The 24,645-nt window shown below is 38.2% G+C and overlaps 1 protein-coding gene across 3 annotated transcripts in view; it reads left to right on the plus strand.

Annotated features, from left to right (window-relative positions):
* ARHGAP24 (Rho GTPase activating protein 24) overlaps positions 1-24,645 on the plus strand; it is a 537,203-nt gene that overhangs the window by 458,807 nt on the left and 53,751 nt on the right. For 2 of the 3 annotated variants that reach the window (XM_019025813.4, XM_004039076.5), the window contains 2 exons: positions 771-893; positions 19,213-19,420. In XM_019025813.4, the coding sequence (XP_018881358.1) occupies positions 771-893; positions 19,213-19,420 (331 nt within the window). Of the gene's footprint in view, positions 1-770; positions 894-6,174; positions 8,196-19,212; positions 19,421-24,645 lie in introns of those variants that run through there. The other variant, XM_004039077.4, reaches the window with a different exon arrangement.

The following is a 24,645-nucleotide window of genomic DNA, read 5'->3' on the forward strand; positions in this document are numbered from 1 at the left end:
AGAGATTATAAAGATTTTAAAGTTCATGGATTGTTCTTTGGGGAAAAATACTAGAGAAACCATCAAGATTTTGCACAGAGGCACTGCGGGGGTTTCCTCAAGCTCACCCTTAGGTGCGAGAGCCACTGGGGGTGTTGATCTGGCCTTTGTGGCTGTCCAGGCATGTCTTCTTCTTTCCTACCTCCTCTTTGTTTGCCCTCCTGAAGTTGTGATCTCGGGGGATGAGGTTCCTCTTCCAGAACAGAGGCATAGAGAAGAACCTCTGGGTCAAAGGCATTGCATGTGGCTCTTTACTCTTTCCTGTAACTCCCATATCCAATCACGATGTCCTGGTGACCTCTGTGTGTGTGCACTATGCAGTGCTCAGACTGTTCCACGCTTGCTTCAAATGAAAGGCCAAACTCTGTGGACCACTTTTCCACCTTCTCTGTCTTTCATTTTGTTTTTGCTGTTTCTCCCTATTCAGCAGCTTCGCGTGAATAGATTGGATTACGAATTGATGCAGGCCTATGGGTTGTTGCTAGGACAAAAAACCCAGGCTTTGTTTAGAAAATGACATTTGTTCTCCAGCTTTCTCCTGAAAGCATAACAGTCTCTCCTTTTTAAAATTTTTCTTTCCACTCAGAAACCATGGTAAATATTTCATCATTGGGTAGAACTTAGTGCGGCCTGTATTAGGCACAGTCTCTGTTTCAGGGGTTCTTCTGGAGGCTGATGATGAGGAATCTCTGGATGCAACTTCAGCTGCATATGTTACTGTGTTTTCACAGGAGGCGATCGAGATCGGATGACAGCAAATCATGAGAGCTACCTCCTCATGGCAAGCACCCAGAATGATATGGAAGACTGGGTGAAGTCCATCCGCCGAGTCATATGGGGACCTTTCGGAGGAGGTGAGTGTACTTTAAAATCATGGAAAAACAGAAAGGTAGACCAAACCTGTTCATCCCTTTCCCCGAGCGAATGTTACTATTAGCTCCTGTATTCAAGTGGGTGAATGTTAAAATAAATTGTAAATTGTTCAACATTATTGTTAGACGTATGTCTTCGTAAATCCTACAAGTTTAATTTAGATCATGTATAATTATAACGAACCTTCTTCTGTGAATATGTTGAATGATAAAAATAGGTGGGTTTTTTTTTTAGTTTTGGATTTTCCCATATTACCGACAATACACTGTTATGGGACTCATACTGTAAAAGTAGATTAGTTAAGAACATCTAGATATGAAGTGAGAAATTTATGACTAGTGGTTCTGGAAGATATCCCAGCCCCCAAATGCTCAACTGTATCAAAGAGGAATGCCAAAACTTTTGATAATAATCTGATGATTATTGGAGTAAAAACATCCTTCAGATCAGTTAAGTGTTGGTAAATTTGAAAGTAAGTTTTTGAAAGGTTTTAGTTAACACAGTGTTGAGAATGCACCATGTCAAGAATGAGCTAAAAAGGTGCTATGCATAGAACTAAACAAAGGAAGAAAAGATAAAAGATGTGATCTAGGTATGCCAAGAAATAGAAAATAGAATCATATAAACAGAAAAAGTATTTAACGAAAATGAACAAATGGACCAAAAAAATAAAAGCACAAAATTATTTATCTACAACCACAATATATTTCCAAGAAGATAATGCCTAATTTTTATATGGTGATATAGTTTAAAATAAATTGTATTAGGTCAAATTCACACTTTATAAACAATTACAATCCTTATATTTATTTTCCATTCTTTTGTATATTGTCAACACCCTGCATTGAGATAGTGATTTTTTTTTTCTCTAAATAGATCGGACACTTCTTAGGCTGACTGACCATTTTATATTTTAGAATAACTTCAAAAGCTTAGTTTTAAAAGTTGGTAAGTTGAAGTTAAAATAGTAAAGATTCATTGAAAACATGATATTTTACTAGATTCATGGCACATGTTTGTAATATGTCTATGTTTTAATAATATCTTCTGTTAGGGAAAGGGAAGGTTCCTAACCAGGATGACCATTCATTCCAGTTTCCTTAGTAAGAGCGGTTTACAACTTTTGTCCCAGGCTAATTACTGATTGTGCTACCTTTCATTCCCACGGTGTTCTAGTTTGGATGACAACACATACGGTTACCTTATTCATAACCCAGAATGGCTAGCAAGTGACTATGTAAAATATTTGAAAACACCAGCTGAATCCCCACTCCAGTACCTTAGCAGAGGATTCCTCATAGTTATGCAGTAAGGAGTCCCCCTTTATCCATGGTTTCAGTTGCCACTGGTCAACTGCAGTCTGAAAATATTAAATGGAAAATTCTAGAAATAAACGATTCACAAGATTTAAGTTGCACGTTGTTTTTTGTAGCATAATGAAATCTCATGCTGTCCTTCCCAGGATGTGAATCGTCCAGTTGTCCAGTACATTTACGCTGCACACACTACCCGCTGCCCATTAGTAGCCATCTCGGTGATCAGATTGACTGTCAAAGTATCACAGTGCTTGTGCTCAAGAAAGCCTTGTTTTACTTAATAATTGCCCCGAAGGGCAAGAGTAGTGATGCTGGCAATTTGGATATGCCAGAGAGAAGTCATAAAATGTTTCACTTATGTGAAAAGGTAAAAAATTCCTGATTTAAGAAAAAAAAAGTTGTATGCTAAGGTTACCAAGAGCTGTAGTACAATGAAATATCTTGAAAGAGAGACCATGTTCACATAACTTTTATTACAGTATATATATTGCTATAATTGTTCAATTTTATTAGAATATTGTTATTGTTGTTAATCTTTTACTGTGCCTAATTCATAAATTTACTTTATCATAGTTATGTGTGTATACGAAAAATATAGTATATAAAGGGTTCAGTAATATCTGAGATTTCCGGTGTCCAGTGGGGACTTTTATCCCCTATGGATAAGGAGTGGCTACTATATATGAGAGACACATACTCATCTGGTAATGTTTGCTAGCACCTCCAGGGTGAAGGGTTTGTGGGGAGCCTGAGGATGAATCTTTTCAAAGCTCCCGTTGTCTCTAAAGACACTCTTCTCCCCTTTATAATCAGATTTCTGGAATTCCTGAGTTCAGAAGAATCTTTAATATCTACTGAAGAATATATTTTTGTTGAGGGATTATTTATATCAAGTGTTAGTTATTTTCTCCCCTTTCTCCTCTTCCATCTGTGACTTCCTGAAAAAAAATGAATGCCATCCAGTTAATTTATCCAAATAAATGGCCACGGGCAGTCACATCAACCCAGAAATCTCGGAAATAATTCCAGTGGGACTGGGTGAGCTGTATATGTGAATCTTCAAATTCATGAACCTGGAAGGGACACTCAAATAGTTGATTGGTCTATAAACTTTATTATATGAGACCTACTTCAGGGATTTTACAAATGCTTGATTTGAATTTACATTTAAAGAGATGTATTTTAGCATATAGCACTCATAATAGAAACAATGCTTCAAAGAATAAATCTTCTCCACCCTCTTTGTTTAATAAGTATTATGAGACTGCAAGGCAAGCTTTTAAAGTATTCATTTAATTTGTAAGAAATCCTTTGTGATTTCTCTGAATATCAGAGTTTGCTAAAGTTAATACAGCACACAAAACAAAATAGAATGTTAATACTGATAAGAGATCCCAACTGTCAGCCATAATCTTGGGTTTCAGATGATATATTAATCTAAGGTTTCAAATGTTCCTATTAATATTAATAAATTCTGTTATTGATTGAATTTTAAATAAATCTTATAAATTTTAGTTTTAAACAATAAAGTTATATGACCAAAAAACCCTTTTACTTATGTTACACTGTGTATTATGTTTCCACTTAACATTTTATTGAAATTAACTTTTCTGCCGATTTGCAATATTTCAAAACCACTGTTTTAGTTCAACCTCACATTTTGTGGATTAAGTCTTTAAGACCCAAGGAGGATGAAAAACTTGCCAAGTGTCACACTGTGAGAAGCAGAAGTAGGAAGAAAACCCATGTGTTCCTCCTGCTTTATAGCGAAATAGTGTGATCTATTACTTCTACTGTGGTAGTAAAGAACCCACAATTATAAGTCCATGCCTTATTGATCATATATTCTTCAGTACATGAAAAATAATAAAAGTTTTTAAACATACAATAATTAGAATTAATAGTTTTATGAGTCATTCAAAAGTACTAGAATTGATACCATCGAGCAATTAGAAAAAAAAATCTGAAACAACCCAAATGTCCATCAACAGATGAATGAATAAACAGAATGTGAACTATCCATAGAATGGATTATTATTAAGCCATAAAAAGGAATGAAGTACTGATACATACAACACCACGAATGAAACTTGAAAACATTATGCTAAGTGAAAGAAGCCAATCACAAAAGAGCACATTTTATTATTCCATTCATATGAAAGTATAGAACAGGGAAATGTACAGAGACAGAAAATAGATTTGTGGTTGCTTAGAGCTGGGTTGGGGGGATGAGGGGGTAACGGAGAGATAGCCAAAAGATACAGGGTTTATTTTTAAAATGAAAATGTTCTAGAATTAACTGTGGTGATGGTTGCAAGTATCTGTGAATATACTAAAAACCATTGAATTGTACATTTTAAACTGGGTAATTCTATGGTATGGGAATTATATCTCAATAAAGCTGTTTAAAAAATTCTGAATTGTCATAATCACCCTTCATAAGACAATGCACTTTCCCTTCCTATCTTAGTTATGAAATCCAGGCCCTGTTAATACTAAATGAAAAGCACTTGATTAGATGGTATCTGTAAGGAAATTTAGAAGAGGAGGTGACATATCACTCTGATTTATCAATCACAGTATACCACCTTTGGATATGTTTTAAATGTATCTATTACAAAGAGGGCATTTCATTGTGGCAATTTTTTAACCTGTGTTTTTAAAAAGCTAAAGTTTTTCATGAGGCACTTAAGCTTATTTTTATTCAGGTTGCACATATATGCAAAATATTCCCTCTTTGCCATTACAATAATAGACATTAGATTAAAATATAGGAGACACCTGAGGAGCTTGTCTGGTTCTTCAGTCTCCTAGAAATTAAAAACTGTTAGGTGGGAATGTAAATAAAATGTGGGGTTTTGGAATGATAGGCCTTTCCTTTGAATGAAAATGAATTTATAAAATACTCATATGGGGCAGGGAACCAAGGGAAATGTGAAAAGTATTGAATCTACATAGCTCAACTTTGTGCTACCTGCTGAAAACCCATGCACAGTTGCTCCTCTAGTAGTAATGCTAATTGAGAGGCACATGGTTTCTGCATAAAAGTCAAATTCAAAAATCTGAATGTCAAACATTTATTTAGCCTTGGGCAGGTTTAGTTTTCCTTCCTTCCTTCCTTCCTTCCTTCCTTCCTTCCTTCCTTCCTTCCTTCCCTTCTTCCTCCCTCCCTCCCTTCTTCCGTCCCTCCCTCCCGCCCTCCTTTCCTTTCTTCCTTCCTCCCTCCTCCTTCCCTCCTTTCCTCCCTTCCTTCCTTGTGTATTTTTATACTGGGTTTCTGTTCAATTGTTTTTGAGGCAATATTTATGGAAGTGTCTAGTCCGGAATCTGAGATCTGAGGAGAGTGAAAATTCATTAATAGTTGTTTTGTTTTGTTTTGTTTTGTTTTTTGGAGACGGAGTCTCCTTCTGTTGTCCAGGCTGGAGTGCAATGGCGCATTCTCGGCTCACTGCAACCTCTGCCTCCCTGGTTCCAGTGATTCTCCTGCCTCAGCCTCCCCAGTAGCTGATATTACAGTCGCCTGCCACCACATCCAGCTAAATTTTTTTTATATTTTTAGTAGAGATGAGGTTTCACCATGTTGGCCAGGCTGGTCTCAAACTCCTGACCTCAGGTGATCCACCCGCCTCAGCCTCCCAAAGTGCTGGGATTATAGGTGTGAGCCATTGTGCCCAGCCCAATAGTTTTTGTAGCTCTGATTGCTTAGCCTAATGTTAGCTACTGCCAAAATCAGGTCTTTCCTGTATATTTCTGCCTCCTAATGAAAAGAGTTGATTCAGAGACCCAGCAAGGCAGTAAGAATACTATTTGTGAATAATCCTTACAATGAATAATTGGTATGCAGGCAGACAGAGGTTAATTAAGAGGCAACGTGGTCAGGCAACGTGCACAGACCAAGTGCACAATCTTGGATATGTAGTTTTACTTCTCTTGCCTTTGGTTTTACTCACTTGTGAAATAAGAAAATTAGAAGAAAAAAATGCTTTCACTTCCTGTGAAAATCCTGTGATTACAGGAGTTCCCTGTAGATCAGTGTTCAGGTCAGTGGATTTTTCTATTGGCTGAAGTGCTTGAAGGGCAGCACTGTCTCTGTCTTCGTGGTGCTGAGTTACACTTTGTGGTTCTTTATTTTCTTAGTAGCGTGCTGTGACACAGAAGGTAAAATATCATTTGAACCACAGGGCAGAACTAAATAATAATAATCCTTTCAATGACAAAAGATTACCTACATGGGCATGCTAGTCAGAGTAATGATGTTTTTAATGGAAAGACCTTTTTAATACTCCTCATGGTCTTGTAAAGCTTCTGCCAAATGGCTGGGAAGGAACACAGAGGCCTTGGGGGTCAGTTGGGGTTAAGGCACTAGCATTCCAAATCAGTTCATGGAACAACCAGGTGGATGAATGATTAACCCAGCAAGTAAATTGTTCAGTGAGTAGGACTGAGAGACTTGGTGGACATGGGGGCTGGGGTGCAGAAAGTACGTGCAAGAGCATGGAAGAATGTTGAAAACAGAATTGGTTTGCAAACCATGCCTAGAGAAACATATATGTGTGTGTAAATACACACACAAATATGTGTTGATGTGTTTGCAGCTTTACCCACAGACTCTTTGCCACTGGATTTTAAACATTTTTCTGTTTTACAGACACACACATACACGTGTATAAATATGTTTTCAGGGTATGCATGTTAAATCAGTGCTCACAAATGAATTCAATTACAAATCATTTGAAAAAAAGTAAAACTTGTATGGGAGGAGAATAAATGCAGGTATGAAGGGGCAAAAAGTTTACCCCCTGGGGGTTGGTTTGGTGCCCTGTGATTTCTGGAGGGGCTGAGCCAGCCAGCTGTAAAAGTGCTACACAAGACAAGAGCTGGGAAGTCAACACAAAGTCAAAAGAAAAAGAAAGGAGTTTGTACCGTAGCGTGGCATTCTCCCTCCTCCCCTCATCCTGTTGTGATTGCACCTGCTGAATGTGACCGGCAGGCACTGGAAGCAGCCACAGCCACAGCCACAGCCTTGGTGAGGAGCAACCACAGCCCTGCCAGCTCCCTCCCAGTTCTCATTGAGAAAAGGGGAGACAGAGCAGGAGGAGGGGGAGGAGATGCTCTCTGCAAAGCTGCCTCCCCCCACAGATCCAAAGAGCCTCTTGGAATGGGCACTCGACTGTTCTGACGTTGTGATTCTCTCGGGAGTTTGAAGACAGAAAGGAAAAGGGAGAAACCTGCAGAGAGCATCAAAGGACGAGGGGTGCTATAAAAGAAGCAGGGGAGTCCTTTGAAAGAAATCTATCATGCACTGAAATGCTTTCTGGAGAAGGTGCCATTATTTTCCTCCCCTCTTGCTCAGATGAAAGGAGCCAGCAAGGACAGTCCTGAAATATTCCTCAGGGGACTTTTTGTCATTGTTCCTCTTTCCTCTTGCACAGGGCTATTTGCTGACCTTTCCAGAGGAATCTCAGTCCAGCTGAGAAGACAGTTCTTAATAAAAACAAAAAAATGCAAAAACCAATTCCTGCTGTTTGAATGGGAATGGTAGCTTGCTTGCTGCAGTTCTTTTCCTGTGACATTTTGGAATGTCTGCAGAAACTTAAAAAACAGAAAAAAAAAAAAAACCTTAAAAACTCCCTGGATTAGGCAAGAGAAAAGGAAGTTTTTTTTGCTAAACAGGAGTAAATGAGAGGTGGTAACTTATCCCTAAGCCAGGACCTGGATGATCAAAACCTTCAAATTCTAGGAATCAGCACTTCAAAAATAACAAATAAACAAGCATGAGGAGTGGCTGTTGGGTTTCGCTCAGAGGCAGGTTTTAAAGGAAGCCAAAACCGGGTTCAGAACTTCAGGCCTGTACGATGCCTGAAGACCGGAATTCTGGGGGGTGCCCAGCTGGTGCCTTAGCCTCAACTCCTTTCATCCCTAAAACTACATACAGAAGAATCAAACGGTGTTTTAGTTTTCGGAAAGGTAGGTAGATAATATGTTCATGTCCTTTTTATAAATATAAATAATATTATCTTAGGCTTTAAGGTCTGTTTATGCTCAGATAAAATGAGAGTTTGGAAACCAAGAGCTTAGGACTGTACAAGAGTGATTTGTGCGTATCCTTGCTTGTCTATACTTATTTTCTGAGGTTCATTTAAATGTGTATATTATTGTCTGTGAATAGGTGGGGTAGGTGGGGCTTAAAGAATAGTGATCCTATGGGGATCACCTTGACTGACAGGGGACTAAGTAAGCTGGGCTGACCGTCCTCAGAGGAGGGGCCAGAGTGATCTTGGGCCCTTCCTAGACCCAAATCAAGCAGCCACATTCTGACCCCTCAAAACAGGGCCCTCGCAAATCCCTGTGCTGTGTTCCCGTCACCTTGTTTTGATTCTGGCTGCCTGTGCTTGCCTCACCTCCCCTGTTGAGAAAAATTTGACAATCGAATTATTCGTGCTGACCCATTTTCAAGAGGCTTTCAACCATATTGATGAATATTTGCTGGGAATAGGAGTCACCCTGACATTTCAAATATATCACAAGGTGGCACTGGGAGAGGGCAAAGATAAGAACTATCAGGAACAGGGGTGAGAACATAGAACAACTTATGATCAGTAAAAGAAACTAAGACATTTCTGAATTGATTTATTTGGGGGGAGTTAGATAATACAAAATAGGTAAACTAAAATGTTTTCAGGAAAAGTTTATGGATCAAAATATTTATAAATATATTTTTGCTTTAAAATAAGAATAATTAAATGGAATGGCTGTTTAAGTAGAAACTAAGTAATTATAATGTTAATGACATGTGCAGTAAGCTAATAATTTAGTCAGGTGCTGAGTTGAATGACATCTAGGGTTGTTTTTTCTCCCCCACATCTTTTTTTTGATTTGCCACCCATTAATTAATCTTCCCTAGTTAGTAACTAACAAAAAAAAAATAAGAAAAATCAAAATTACAAAATACAGTGGGAACTTTTTTTTTAAGGAAACCTTTGTTCCTGCAGAGTGCTTTCCTTTGCGTAGCTAAGACCTGGCAACAATCACCGTCATATATTATCAGCAAGGATTTCAGGTGTTAATTTACATCCCTATCTCATCCACAAAGATAATTAAATGAGAGATGCATGTCTCGTATTTTTACAGATCTATAGGGATTTTCTGAATACCATAGGATTGCATCATTGGTAGAGAAATTAACAATGACAGAAATTTTTAAAGGCTCGGGGATGAATTTCTTAAAGGATAGTTTCCCCTTCTAGTTCCCCAGCCCATCAGAAACTAAATTGGTTCTATGCAAACACGACTTTTCAGGGTTACTGCTGTCCATTTGTAACATGAGATGTTTGGAGGATTATTAATGTATCTTTAAAGGACTTTTTTTTTTTTTTTTGGCCTTTGTCACCTTCCCGTCTCCCATAGAATCCTTGTGAACACACTGCTGTTCCCGATGCCTTCCTCCCTTTCTCCTTAAATACTAAGCGGGGAAGGCAGTGCCTGGGAAGAACATTCCCATGGACTGGCAAATGGCCAACACCGGGTAGGGCACAGCTTCCATCTGTCCTCTCCTGGGGGGCTATTTTTAAAGGCTGTCCTTTTCTCTTCAAAGCCTTAGTAGTTTGGGGAATGTCCAGCATTTGAACCAGGATGAAGAGTTTTTTTATTTACAAAGCTGTATTCTGTCGAAAGGAGAAAGGAGAGGAGGTGCAGGAAGCGTTCAGCAGTTTTACGCTTCCTTTCCATTCTCTGGAGCCCGCTGCATCCCAGGCTCTCTCTGTTCAAGGGCTGCGTGCCCCACAGTTCTGCAGTGGGGTCCTGGGAGCACGAGCGCTCAGCTGCTGCAGCCCCAACCCGCCGCCACCTTGCTCTTGCTGCACTCATCACTCAGGGCAGCAGCAGCATGACGCACAGGAGCTTTACATCTTTCTTGAAGGTCTGGCCTTGAAAAGAATGAACTCGCCTCTCAATTCTGGGTTCCTAAAATCATGCCACCTTAAGAAGAGTGTGTTCTTTTGTGCTTTATTTAATCTCCTGGGTACTTAAGTGTTTCAAGAAGTGGCCTGGGTTTCTGCGTTCCTCTCCCAAGCCTGTCCGAGAGCATCAGCTTAAGTCATTTTAAGGAATGCAATAAGGAGAATGTGTGAAGCCAGGAAAAATGCCTAGAGGTAAAAAAATGTTGACGTGGCTACTTTTCCGGATCCACATGTAAAATATATATATATATTTTTTACTGTTGTCAAAAGTAGGCCAACAGCAGAGGAGACATGCTGCATTTCTAGCGGTTTTAGAAATGCTGTCACGATAAAGTGTGGAGTTGAGTAAAAGTTCCCAGAGGCCTGGTTACATTACAGCTTGCATGTTGTGCAAGCTGAAACTCACCTCTCAGAGCACCTTTCTCTTCCAGACTCTTCTGTCCTTTGCTGCCGTTTCAACTCTCATTCTTTGTTTGGGTACTAATTAAGGTCACTGAAAATGATTTCCCAGTGGTTTGAAAAATCCAAGAACCAAGAAACATCTATTAGGCAGGAAGCTCGGAATTGTGGTGCTTTGAATTTATGTTCCGTTGACATAAAGATTATAAGTGAATTTTTTACCCTGTTGATTTTGAAACTACAATTTTTCTTTACCTCTATAATATGACTATTAGCAGTGTAACCGATCCCTTGATTACCTGGGAATGCATAACACTGCGGTCTGAGCACTTGGGTCTAGTCATAAGAGGCTAGGTTCCTTGATTGTTGTGATCCCAGGATGCTAAATTAGATTTTTAACGTCCACCTCTATCTTGATTTTTTTCATGAACTACTCCTTTCTTGGAGATAAGTTATCATCAGGTCCTCAGTGGCTTTTCCTACACAGCAGCCACTTGGTGATCATTCACCATTGCTTCTTCTTTATGTCTTTCCAGCTCCATTTCCATTTCCATCACCTTAGCTCTTTGTGCCTTTACTGCTCCATGTATGCAACTTACTTTAACCTAAGTAGTGGCTTTTCAAGACAGCATTCATCCTCACCTCTGTGCACCCCCAGCACTCTTCACAAATTCCTACAACACACAAGCCATCTTGTGAAGCATTTCCCTATCTGTATTTCTAAAACAGTGCTGTCAAGCAACTTTCCACAGCTCAAAGATTTTTATGATCCCCTATTGCTCACAGGAGGAAGTCCTATTTCAAGTTACTATAAAGGCCCTCTAACAAATTCTAACAATTCCCTGGAGTATAAGCCCCCTAATTCCCCAGACTATTTCATCCTTTCTCCTAAACACATGTCCTACACCACTTCTTCATGTCTCTTTACTTTGTTTCCTCTGCTATGATGCTTTCTTCTCCATTGTCTATCTCAACTTTATGCTCTCTTCAAGGCATCACTGGCTCTAATTTCTTCAGCAAGCTTTCTCTGTTTACCAATTATATGCTCCTAACTCTATAGCTCTTATGTTTTATTTTTATTTATTTATTTGTTTGTTTTGAAATGATCTCATTCTGTCATCGAGGCTGGAGTGTGGTGGCGCAATCTCGGTTCACTGCAACCTCCGCCTCCCGGGTTCAAGTGATTCTCCTAGCTCAGCCTCCTGAGTAGCTGGGATTACAGGTGCCCGCCACCACACCCAGCTAATTTTTGTATTTTTAGTAGAGATGGGGTTTCATCACATTGGCCAGGCTGGTCTCAAACTCCTGACCTCAAGTAATCCTCCCACCTCGGCCTCCCAAAGTGCTGGGATTATAGGTGCAAGCCACCACGCCCAGCCTACAGCTCTTACATTTTACATATGCTGATTCTTGGCCACTGTATCCTAATAGCCACCTTGAGGTGCTTTATACGTGTTTGTAGTATACACACATGCACATATGCGTGCACACACACACACACACACACATATTCATTCCCAAAGTGGAGAATGGCAATAGGTCTGTTCAATCAGGGATTCAAGATCGATTACAAACTGGTGAGGTACAGTGTTACTATCTGTCTATTCCCACAATCCATAGGCAATAGAATGTCTTTACAGTGGTGGTGGACAAGACCAACATCCTCTTTAAAATTTGTTGTATGTTATATATGTTGTAATCACATTTATGAAAATGGATTTGCCCAACAAAACGCCACTATCCAAATCTATATAATTTTAAACTGCATATAAATGACTAGCTCATTAATTCATATATCAATGTTTTATGGAGCCTCTACCAAGTGGTGCTGGGAATGAGAAGGTAAACAAACAGGTTGTCTCAAATCTATGAATTCACAGACTCCTTGGAATAACAAAACATAAATAAGTACTTTGTGATAAGCACCACACCAAATTATCTATTAAGTTGTAGGTGCCCCTGAACAAAAGGCTGACCACAGGCTCCTGTGGAAACCCAGTGATTCACATAAACTAAAGGAAATCGGGTTTGGTCTTTGAAAGTTACAAAAAGACATTTTCTCCCATGTGATACTAAGACAGTAGTGAGAATGCCTTGGAAAAAATTATGTTTGAATTCAATTAGCATAACATAGTGAAAAATGAAAGACTTTTAGAATCATATGGAGCTGTGTTTGTATCCCAAATCTGCCACTTTCTAGATGTGTGACCTCAGACAGGTCACCTACCATCTTCAAATCTGTTTCCCTGTTTGTAGAAAAGGGACCCCCTTGTAGGATGTCTGTGAATGCCAAATAAAGAAATACATGCAACTTGCCTGACTTGGAACCTAGTGTGTATAATTGCTCCACTGGTCAAAGACCTAGTACACTGGGTCGCTATGTACACCTTCTAACACTTTCTTAATCCTTCCTAGCATTTATTATTCTCCTTCCTTCCCCCCTCTGACTTTGAAAAGAGTAAAGATTCTATCAACATTCACTGGTTATGATAGACCCTGAGCTCCTTGGAGTAAAGGCTTTCTATCTATATAATATTTTGTGGCTACTTAAAAAGTTTGTGATAGAGTGAAATAAGCTTTGCCTTGCTTTGTTTCTTAGTTCTGTACTAAAATGGATGTATTTTACTTTGATTTGCCCATTTGCTATGGGTGAATGTTCATTTTAATGGAAAATTCTTACCATCCTGGTGATACCAGGATTTATCCTGCTAGCAGAGTTGCAGTAAGCAGAGGATAAGTCAAGGCAAATTCCCACTGTGGCTGAGTATGTGATCTACAGACAAGAAAGGATAAGGAACTCAAAATTAATGGCACGACCCAAGAACTATCAATGAGTTTCATTTGACATTGGAATTATTCATTTATTTTCTATAACTGGGGAGGTAAAGTGTTTTGTTTCCATGCATGCATTTATTCCATAAATGTTTATGGAGCATCTGTGCATCACCCATCTTGATAAGTTCCAGGGACATAAACAAAAGGCCTTGACTGTGGTAAAATAGAATTAAAGCTTTGGAGTCCTTTATACCTGGGACCAATCCCAGTGTGGTCCTTGTGTCTGTGGCACCTTGCCTAAACTTCTCCGAAGCTCATAGGATAGATATATAGTATGTAGCTGCTTTCTAATATTTATTATAATAATAATAAATGTAAAACAATTATTTCATTATAATAAATGTAAAAATAAAATCCTCTTTTGACTAGTCCAGCACAGGTTAGGCATCTAAATAAATAATTTCCATGCAAAATGTTAAGGAATAAAGAAACATATCAAGCTTTGGGTCTAGAGTAGGGGATGAGGCAATGGAATGTCAGTAAAGACTTCACAGAAGATGATGAGTTGACTCTTACAGGATAAGGTTTCCTACGCTGACTTACAAAGGCAGGACCTACCTTCTAGAAGGAGGCATGAAGACATGACAAGCAATACACAGTTCAGCATAGTTTGAGAGCATATTGTTTGTGAGGAAGCAGAAGAAATGAGAGTGGAGATGCCACAGTGCCTGGCACACAATGGATGCCACCTAAACATTGTTGACTGAATGGAGGATGAAGAGGCTGAGATCAGCTTGTGGGGATTTTATTTTATAAAAAGGAATGTGGTTGCAAAGACAAGCCAGTGGGCACCATTGGAAGAGGTAAAGCAGAAGAGTGGCATGATCCGATTGAAATATTACGAAGTCCACCATGGCAGCACTTGGCTGGATTGGGAACTCTGCTCTTCAAAAAATCATGGAAGAAATACTGAATATCTAATCTAATGCAGTGGTAAGGAGATTGGAGGTGACCACCATGGTGATTACATGAATAGCTTGAAGGAAGAGGAATGTAGGTTGATTCTCAGATGGCACTTCAATGTTTTGGGGGGATAGCTTGTACTGAAAACCAAAATTAGGATTAAAAGACACAGAACAGGTTTTAAAAAAGAGATGACTTATTCAGCTTTAGAAATTTTGAGTTTGAAAATGTTTGAGCTATCCATATTGAAGGTTCTACTGGGCACCTAGAAATCCAATGCTGGAGATTATAGCAATAGCCCAAATTGAGATACAAACCTGAGAATAATTAATATGTAGTGAAATTAAGTGGAGTCTGGTAGAGTAACTGTATCAGGTAAAGTAAAAACGGAGCTGAGGACAGAACCCAGACAACTATTAAAGAGTGTAGTAGTTAGCATAGTCAAGAAAGAGACTGACAAGGGCATTGAGAGGCAAAAATCATGTAACATGGGACGTGTCAGGAAGAAGAAGGAGACTGACAGTTTTAAAGGGAGTGAGACATGAAGTAATACAAAGAACAAATTTGGCTGTCAATGATTTGCCAACTAGGAAGTTATTGGTGACCGTAGAAAAAGCCATTTTATTGTTTTAACTGGGTCAGATATCAAATTGCAAAAGTTAGCAAGTGGATGGAAAATGATGAAAAGGAGACAGAGTCACATACTTCACTGGGAATTGAGGAGCAAAGAGAATATGTAGTTACAGGGCACAGAGTCTAAGAAGGTTTAGATTCATCTTTGCTTATTTATTTTCAGGAAGAATGAAATATGAATGTATCTATAGCATCACGGTCACTCACTTCACAGGCAGCCTCTAGCTATTGGCTCTATAAATCACATGTAAAGGGGGACCCTTACAAACCCTGAAGGCTGTGGCGGTTTCTCTCTTGCGTGCTCCACTGGAAACAGCCACCTACCAGTATAATAAATTCACCTGTGTGACTTACATTCTCAGTCCAGTGAAAAGTCACATCCTCGGTGATGCTTTATGACACACCAATGTACTTTCACAGGGAGGGGAGGTAGGCATGGTATTCATCACCGCCCAGAAATACTGGGGACGGTTTTGTCAGAGTGTGTGAAAACTTGCTGGGAGTTTAAATGGACATAGCTGGAACTGTTTGCGTGACCCACATCCAGGGAATATTGTAAATAGTGTGTCTTTTCTTCATGCTGCTGGCTGGGGGCAGCACATGACCTTTGTGCTTTTATGTTAATTTAAAATTTAAAGTTTCACTGCTCCCTCAAGGAAATTTTTAAATAAATCTGTTTTTTTAAAATGATTTTTCCCATCAATAGCTTTCCTCCCAAGGAGCATTCTTATGCAAAAGGGCAACCCACATCTACCATTTTAAGCCAGAAGTGTTTGGCACACTCTATTTCCAGTGCTACAGAATGGGGAGTACACGTCTATTAAAATTCTTTACTCATTCTTTGCAAGACCAGTTTTACAGCAGAAAATTCATTTTTCCACAGGAATTTTAAATCATATGTACATGTCTACATGCCCTAAAACTTTTTTATATATTATACTGCTGTATTAAAGGCATCAGCTTTATATAAAGGAAATTGCTTTGGGGGGCAGCATGCTCATTGAAGCTCCAGAGTATTTTCCTTCTCTTTTTTTTTTCTGACCTCCCCCAATTCCCAATTTATATTTTCTCAGCACAAATTATTTATCCTGATGTGATGGGAGGAATTGAGGTCAGAAAGCTAATAAATGGCAGGTGTTTTCCTCCATTGCTGTTTTCAGCCATTGTGCATACTACACAGTATTCTGTAATAGCCACTGAGTGGCTCTGATATCCCACCACCTCAAACAAGCCTTAGCTCCACCATTTACTGCTGTATGACATTTGGCAAGTTACTTGACCTTTCTGTGCTTCAAGCTCCTCCTCCTTAAAATGCAAGGAATGGTGGTGCCTACCTCACAGGGTGTTATGAGTTTTAAATGTGAGAAATGCAGGTAAACTGCCTGTAACATGCCTGGCATACATAAGTACAGCTTAGCTATTATCACTTTTTAAAAGCACAAAAAATGTACATGATTTTTCTCAGTTGTAGAATGTACTAATATTTTTAATTATGAGAAAATGAGGACTCATGACTGTGATTAAATAAAAAGGAAAAGGACTGATATTCAGGAATAAGCAAAGATTTTAAAGCTAAATAAATCTGGATGTGGACTTCCATTCTGCCACTTGGTGCTCTGTAACTAACCTTAGACAAATTATTTCATCTCTCTGAGCCCCAATTTTCCATGTATAAAAGGGAGAATGATAGTTACCTTATGTGTTTCTTATGAAGATGAGAGAATATTGTGAGGGACTCAGAATATAATAAATAATGAATTTAAGTTTCTCATTATAGTTTTAAAGTAAATTCTTATTTTATTATAAAGGCAAACCTGCATGTACAAGAAAGTAAAAAGGAAACCGAATTCACGTCTAAAGCAAAACATCCCTTTCTTCATCGCTTCCTTGGGTTGTTGGGGAAAAAAAAATCCCGAAAGCTTTGAGAAAAGAATGTTTGACTGTTTTTCATTACCGTACAAACCCAAATATTGGAAGTTTGGTTCATGTTTGTAGCACACATGGTCATTGAATTGCAACATCCTTAGTAGATTTTCTGTTGGATTTGGAGAGAACCCTTAGGTAATATATTTATCAATCCAAAGCAAAAAAACGAAAGTAAAAAAAAATCACACATACATAAAATTTATTCCCAAATGTCAACATATTATTTTCTTAAATGATCTATAAGTCTTTTAGAAGGTTATTTACTTAATTTTGTCAGGATAGAGTTCAAACAGTAGAGGCAAATAAGCATCACGTTTGTTTTCAAAGCTCTCCACAGAAAGGGTCAATATTCTCCAACCTAACCAGTTTGTAAACCTTATTATTAAAACACTAGAATATCTCCAAAAGTTGTTACTACCATTGAATGGATTAGAATTTTGTTTTGCTGAAGGAACAGAAAACTGGCTTAAACACACATCAGCTTGTTTTTCTCACATTAAAAGCTATCTGGACAAAGGTGCTGCCAGTTTTGGATCAGTAGTTCAATAATTTTCAGCCTCAGCATGTCTGTTAATCTTTTAGCCTTTCCCTTGTGATTGTTGCCTAATGGACCAAAGATGACTATAACAAGAGCCAGTATCATGCCCAAGTTGAAGACAGGCAAAAGGAGTGACTGACAATTACAGATGTCTTCCCTTTTCATCAAGAAAAGCAAGTCTTCCTAAAGGCTACAAGAAGACTTATTGACATTGAACAGGACTATGCCATATGACCACACCACTGCAAGGGAAATGGAAGAAGTATTTAATTTTCCAGCTTCTACAATGGAAATGTCAAGGGAGAATGGGGTGTTAGTGTCTGTTGGAGTTAGTGAATAATGTTTGATACACCATTATCAAGGAACTACTTGTTCTAAAATCTACAAACCAAGCTAACTAGACCTGTTATCTGCTCTAATCTTTATTGCCCTTAGAAAACACTATTTCTAATTCTGCTTTATATACTTGAATATCGATACTAGGTTACTAAACATTATTTCCTAAATGGAATATATGTATTTCATTAGTGCTAAATTTGATACCAGGTGTAGAATAGTTGTGTTTCCTGTTATTGTTTCTACCTGAGCTAAGAATATTTTCTTTGGTAACAATTCGTTATTGCTTGAAATGTGACGGTTTTGCACTACTGAGTCCATAAAGAAATTATTTTACAGGTGGGGAGGCAAAGCATCTATTGGTATGATCAAATCCTTAATCTAATGGCTGTTAAATAATTCCCCACACATTCTGAAGTCTTACCTAATTTCAACATGCACCACTTACTTTTCTTCCCCTTTCATGAAACTCAGACCATTAAAATAATTTCATGACATTCATTCCATCTGGGAACAGTGGAGTCACATCTGCTTTGGCTGTTTTTTCCCCTCTTTCTCATAGGTTGATAATTTTTACCAAGCTACTACCTAATATTAATGTATTTCAAAAGTATTATCTCTTAATTAGTGGAGTACTGAGGGTGAAATAGTGGCTGTTTTTGGCCTAGGTGTATACACCAAGGAATGTATGGTTTGTAGGTATTGTAAAATCATTAATAAATCTAACTAAAACTTGGCCTTCTTTTTATTGCCCCCATGTACTGCCAATTCTAAACAATGTACACGATAAAATACCCTACCTGTTAGGGCAAGCCACTGTGACCCACCTCTCTACTTCTAGTGTGCTCTACTTTGTAAATTTCCATTTTTCACTTTCAAATAAGTTAAGAGTTTAAGACAAGCAAACATTGTCTGAAATATTTTATATGGGAGAAAATTCAGGGTTTCTTTTCCTGGTTTTATCACCATGATTACAGTCATGACATCACAACTTGAGTAAAAACAAAAGGGGAAAAAAGAAATAGGATTTAAATGCAAATTGGGCATAAATATAAAACTGTAATAAAGGTAGAATTTGACTATTTTCTGCAGCATATTTCTGCTTTTAAGCTATTGAATACCATTCCCTTCCTAAAAGGAAAAAAATAAATGAAAACCCCAAACTCAAGTTACATTTATTACAGTTTTTCTTATTTCAAAATTGATATCTCAAATTCAGTATTTCTATTTTGGTTTGTGCTAAGCATAGAATACAAGAAACAGGCAGCGTAAGGTAAATCATACCATTTGAGGAATTGTACATAATGAATTTGATTGTATAATAATGTGAAATACTGAATGTTAAGTGCTTGCTAGCATTCCAGTCTTTGTTTTTCTGTTATATTGAATTAAAACAACAACAACAAAGTGGGAAGAGATAAATTTCCCAAGTTTACTGTGATCCTTTTTTTTTTAGGCATTTTTGGACAGAAACTGGAGGATACTGTTCGTTATGAGAAGAGATATGGGAACCGTCTGGCTCCGATGTTGGTGGAGCAGTGCGTGGACTTTATCCGACAAAGGGGGCTGAAAGAAGAGGGTCTCTTTCGACTGCCTGGCCAGGCTAATCTTGTTAAGGAGCTCCAAGATGCCTTTGACTGTGGGGAGAAGCCATCATTTGACAGGTAGATGTCACAATTTTACTAACCATCTTCACTGAGAAATTCAGACTCAACTGACAGGATGCAGTGAGCTGAGGAGGCATAACCTTGATTGATGTGGTAACAGTTTACAACATAGATTATTTGGCCACAGGAGTTTGCATTGTTTCTATTAAGTTACAAAGTCAAAAATTGGGCACCTTAGATATCTTTCTCTTCCATACTTTCCATCTGAAAACATTCTTTTTTGTTCTTTTTCTTTGGTACTAAAGTAAAACTGTATTAAACTTTTGCACTGGAAAAAGTGAATTTATAAAATAGGATTCTTCTCTTGTTTAATGTTTTTAAATTCTTTCCGTTAAGGAATGTTAAAAGTATTATGAGTAGAGATTGAAATATTGGCAATGTAATTAAAAATAAGTATTTCAATAATAAAAAAAAGCATTATATTTTTAAATATATAGCTCTACTTTAATCTAGAATAGTTTTACAGGGAAACAAGGAGAAGTACAGCATGGTGAAAATAAAAGAATAATGACAGCCCCAGAGAAGAAAATATAAAGCATTCCTAACTCCACTAATAAAGAGTTAATCTGGCTAATATTTTGTGAATTATCTTCTTCTGTTTACTTTCTGAAAGCCTAGTAGAAAAAATAAAATTTTATCTTAATATTATCAACATTATATACCAGAAATGTTTTCATATTAATAGTTGAAAAATACCCTTTTATTCTAATATATTTTAACTTAACATTTTACCATTAACAACTTCTATAAGCCTCTTTTTAAATGTCTAATATTTCACTCTACAGGTATATTATTCACAACTATTTCAATATTGTTAGACATTTACATTATGACATTTTCATTATTGTACATACTATTGTAGTGGATATGCATTTGCATATATACTTTCTATTTTTGGATTACTTAGGATAAATTTTCAGCATTGGAGTTTTTGGTTAAGAGTATTCCTGATGCTTGAAAATTAAAAATAGCCTACTGTCTTAGTCCATTCAGGCTGTCATAACAAAATATCATAAATGGAGTGATTTATAAACAAAATTTATTTCTGAAAATTCTGGATTCTGGAAAATAACAGTCAAGGCACTGGCAAATCCATGTCTGATGAGGACTTGATCTCAGTTCATAGATGGCACCTTTTCACTGTGCCCTCAGATGGTGGAAGGTACAAGGCAGCTCTCTGGGGCCTCTTTTTATTTCATTTTATTATTCTTTAAGTTCTGGGATACATGAGCAGAACGTGCAGGTTTGTTACATAGGTATACACGTGCCATGGTGGTTTGCTGCACCCATCAACCCATCATCTACAATTAGGTATTTCTCCTAATGTTATCCCTCCTCTAATCCCCCACCCCACAACAGGCCTGGTGTGCGATGTTCCCCTCCCTGTGTCCATGTATTCTCATTGTGCAACTCCCACTTATGAGTGAGAATATGTGGTGTTTGGTTTTCTGTTCCTGTGTTAGTTTGCTGAGAATGATGGTTTCCAACTTCATCCATGTCGCTGCAAAGGACATGAACTCATCCTTTTTCAAGGCTGCATAGTATTCCATGGTGTATATGTGCCACATTTTCTTTATCTAGTATATCATTGATGGGCATTTGGGTTGGTTCCAAGTCTTTGCTATTGTGAACAGTGCTGCAGTAAACATACGTGTGCATATATCTTTATAGAAGACTGATTTATAATCCTTTGGGTATATACCCAGTAATGGGATTGCTGGGTCAAATAGTATTTCTGGTTCTAGATCCTTGAGGAATCACCACACAGTCTTCCACAATGGTTGAGCTAATTTACATTCCCACCAATAGTGTAAAAGTGTTCCTGTTTCTCTACATCCTCTCCAGCATCTGTTGTTTCCTGACTTTTTAATGATTGCCATTCTAACTGGCATGAGATGGTATCTCATTGTGGTTTTGATTTGCATTTCTCTAATGACCAGTGAGGATAAGCTTTTTTTCATATGTTTGTTGGCCACATAAATGTCTTCTTTTGCATAAATACTTTCTATTTTTGGATTACTTAGGATAAATTCTCAGCATTGGAGTTTTTGGTAAGAGTAATCCTGATGCTTGAAAATTAAAAATAGCCTACTGTCTACTTTTGAGAAGTGTCTGGTCATGTCCTTCACCCAGTTTTGATGGGGTTGTTTGTTTCTTGTAAAATTGTTTAAGTTCCTTGTAGATTCTGGATATTAGCCCTTTGTCAGATGGATAGATTGCAAAAATTTTCTCCCATTCTGTAGGTCGCCTGTTCACGCTGATGATAGTTTCTTTTGTTGTGCAGAAGCTCTTTAGTTTAATTAGATCCCATTTGTCAAATTTGGGTTTTGTTGCCATTGCTTTGGTGTTTTAGTCATGAAGTCTTTGTCTGGGGCCTCTTTTTTAAAAAATGTCTAAACACAAATTTAATGAGTTGTAGATATAAGCCCAACGCGTGACCGTGGGTAATAACAAATCACAGTTTAGTTATAATTATGAAAATCATGAAATCAGAATGCAAACGAAAGCCTTTATAAGATGAACTTTATCAGTGATGACATGAATATCATCATTAAAGATGGCTTAGTTTTCTTTTTTTCTTCCTTTTTTTTGAGATGGAGTTTCGCTCTTGTTGCCCACGCCGGAGTGCAACAGGACAATCTCGGCTCACCACAACCTCCACCTCCTGGGTTCAAGCGATTCTCCTGCCTCAGCCTCCTGAGTAGCTGGGCTGCAGGCATGTGCCAACATGCCCGGCTAATTTCATATTTTTAGTAGAGACAGAGTTTCTCCATGTTGGTCAGGCTGGTCTCGAACTGCCGAGCTCAGGTGATCCACCCGACTCAGCCTTCCAAAGTGCTGGGATTATAGGCGTGAGCCACCGCGCCCGACCTTTTTCGTTTTTTCGAAACAGCAACTTGCTCTGTTGCCACACACTGGAGTGCAGTAGCATGATCTCAGCTCACTGCAACGTCCACCTCACTGGTTCAAGCCATTCTCATGCCTCAGCCTCCCGAGTAGCTGGGATTACAGGCATGTGCCACCATGCCTGGCGATTTTTTGTATTTTTTTGTTGAGATGGAGTTTCACCATGTTGGCCAGGCTGGTCTCAAGGCCTAGGTTTCTATATGTCTCAAGGTCTGCTTTGTATTTAGAATAAATAGTGCAACGAGTGTGAATAACAAACAAATAAAATAACATTGTGCTTCTTAAAAGTTACATATGAAAAGGGCTGAGCGGGGTGGCTCGTGCCTGTAATCCCAGCACTTTGGGAGGCCAAGGTGGGAGGATCATGAGGTCAGGAGTTTGAGACCAGCCTGGCCAACATGGTGAAACTGTCTCTACTAAAAATACAAAAATTAGCCAGGCATGATGGCGAGCGCCTGTAATCCCAGCTGCTTGGAAGGTAGAGGCAGGAGAATCTCTTGAACCCGGGAGGCAGAGGTTGCAGTGAGCCGAGATCAGGCCACTGCACTCCAGCCTGGGCAACAGGGCGAGGCTCAGCCTCAAAAAAAAAAAAAATTATACATGAAAAGAAACACTTTTAAAATTACTAGAGACCTTAATATTTAAAATAAACATATAGTTTGTCCTTTTCCTTTATAAAGTAAAAAATAATTTACTATTCTGTATTAGTCTGTTTTCATGCTGCTGATAAAGACATATCTGAGACTGGGTAATTTATATAGGAAAAAGGTTTAATTAATAACTTACAGTTCCACGTGGCTGGGGAGGCCTCACAATCCTGGCAGAAGGCAAGGAGGAGCAAGTCGCATCTTATGTGGATGACGGCAGGCAAAAAGAGAGAGCTTATGCAGGGAAAACTCTTGTTTTTAAAACCATGAGATCTCATGAGACCCATTCACTATCATGAGAACAGCATGAGAAAGACCTGCCCCATGATTCAACCACCTCCCACCAGGGTCCTCCCGTGACATGTGGGAATTGTGGGAATTACAATTCAAAATGAGATTTGGGACACAGCCAAACCATATCATATTCCCTCATTTTTAAGGTTTTATTTTTATTTAAAATGTATATTTTTTCCTATTGTAAATATATTTCTTCTGTTTTACTTTTTTCAATTTTTATTTAGAATTGCGTACAGGTTTGTTACAAAGGTATACTGTATGGTGCTGAGGTTTGGAGGATGAATGCATCCGTAACCCAAGTAGTGAGCATAGTACGCCAATAGGTAGTTTATTTCAACCCTTAGCACCCTCTCTCCCTCTCCTCTCTTGTATCCCCCAGTATCTGTTGTTCCCATTTTTATGTCCATGTTTACCCAATGTTTAGTTCCCACTTATAAGTGAGAACTTGTGATATTTGGTTTTCTGTTTCTTCATTAGTTCACTTAGGATAATGGTTTCCAGCTGCATCTATGTTGCAGCAGAGGACATTATTTCATTCTTTTTGATGGTTGCATAGTATTCCATGGTATATATGTACCACTTTTGCTTTATCCAGTCCACCATCGATGGCCACTTGGGTTGATTTCATGTCTTTACTATTGTGAATAGCACTGAAATGAACACATAGGTGTATGTGTCTTTTTGATAGAATAATTTCGTTTCCTTTGGATATATACCTATTAGTGGGACTGCTGGGTTGAATAGTAGTTCAACTCTCACTTCCTTGAGAAATCTCCAAATTGCTCTCCACAGTGGCTGAACTAATTTACATTCCCATTAACAGTGATTAAGTGTTCCCTTTTCTCCTTGGCCTCACCAACATCTGTTATTTTTTGACTTTTTAACAAAAGCTATTCTGACTAGTGTGAGATGGTATTTCATTGTGGTTTTGATATGCATTTCTCTGATGATTGGTGATGATGAGCATTTTTTCATATGTTTGTTGGCATCTTGTATGTCTTCTTTTGAGAAGTATCTGTTCATGTCCTTTGCCCCTTTTTTAATTGTTTATTTGGTTTTTTGCTTGTTGATTTGTTTAAGTTCCTTATAGATTCTGGGTAACAGACCTTTGTCAGATGCACAGTTTATGAATATTTTATCCCTTTCTGTAGGTTGTCTGTTTACTCCCTTGATAGTTTCTTTTGCTGTGTAGAAGTTCTCTAGTTTAATTAGGTCTCATTTGTCAATTTTTGTTTTTGTTGCAATTGCTTTTGAAGACTTGACCACAAATTATCTGCTAAGGTCTGGGACCTCTTTTGTAAGGGCATTAATCCTATTCATGAAGGCAGAGCCTTGATCACCTCCCAAAGGCTTCACCTCCTAATAATGCAA

The sequence above is a fragment of the Gorilla gorilla genome, chromosome 3 (assembly GCF_029281585.2).
Source record: "Gorilla gorilla gorilla isolate KB3781 chromosome 3, NHGRI_mGorGor1-v2.1_pri, whole genome shotgun sequence".
Classification (NCBI taxonomy): Eukaryota; Metazoa; Chordata; class Mammalia; order Primates; family Hominidae; genus Gorilla; species Gorilla gorilla.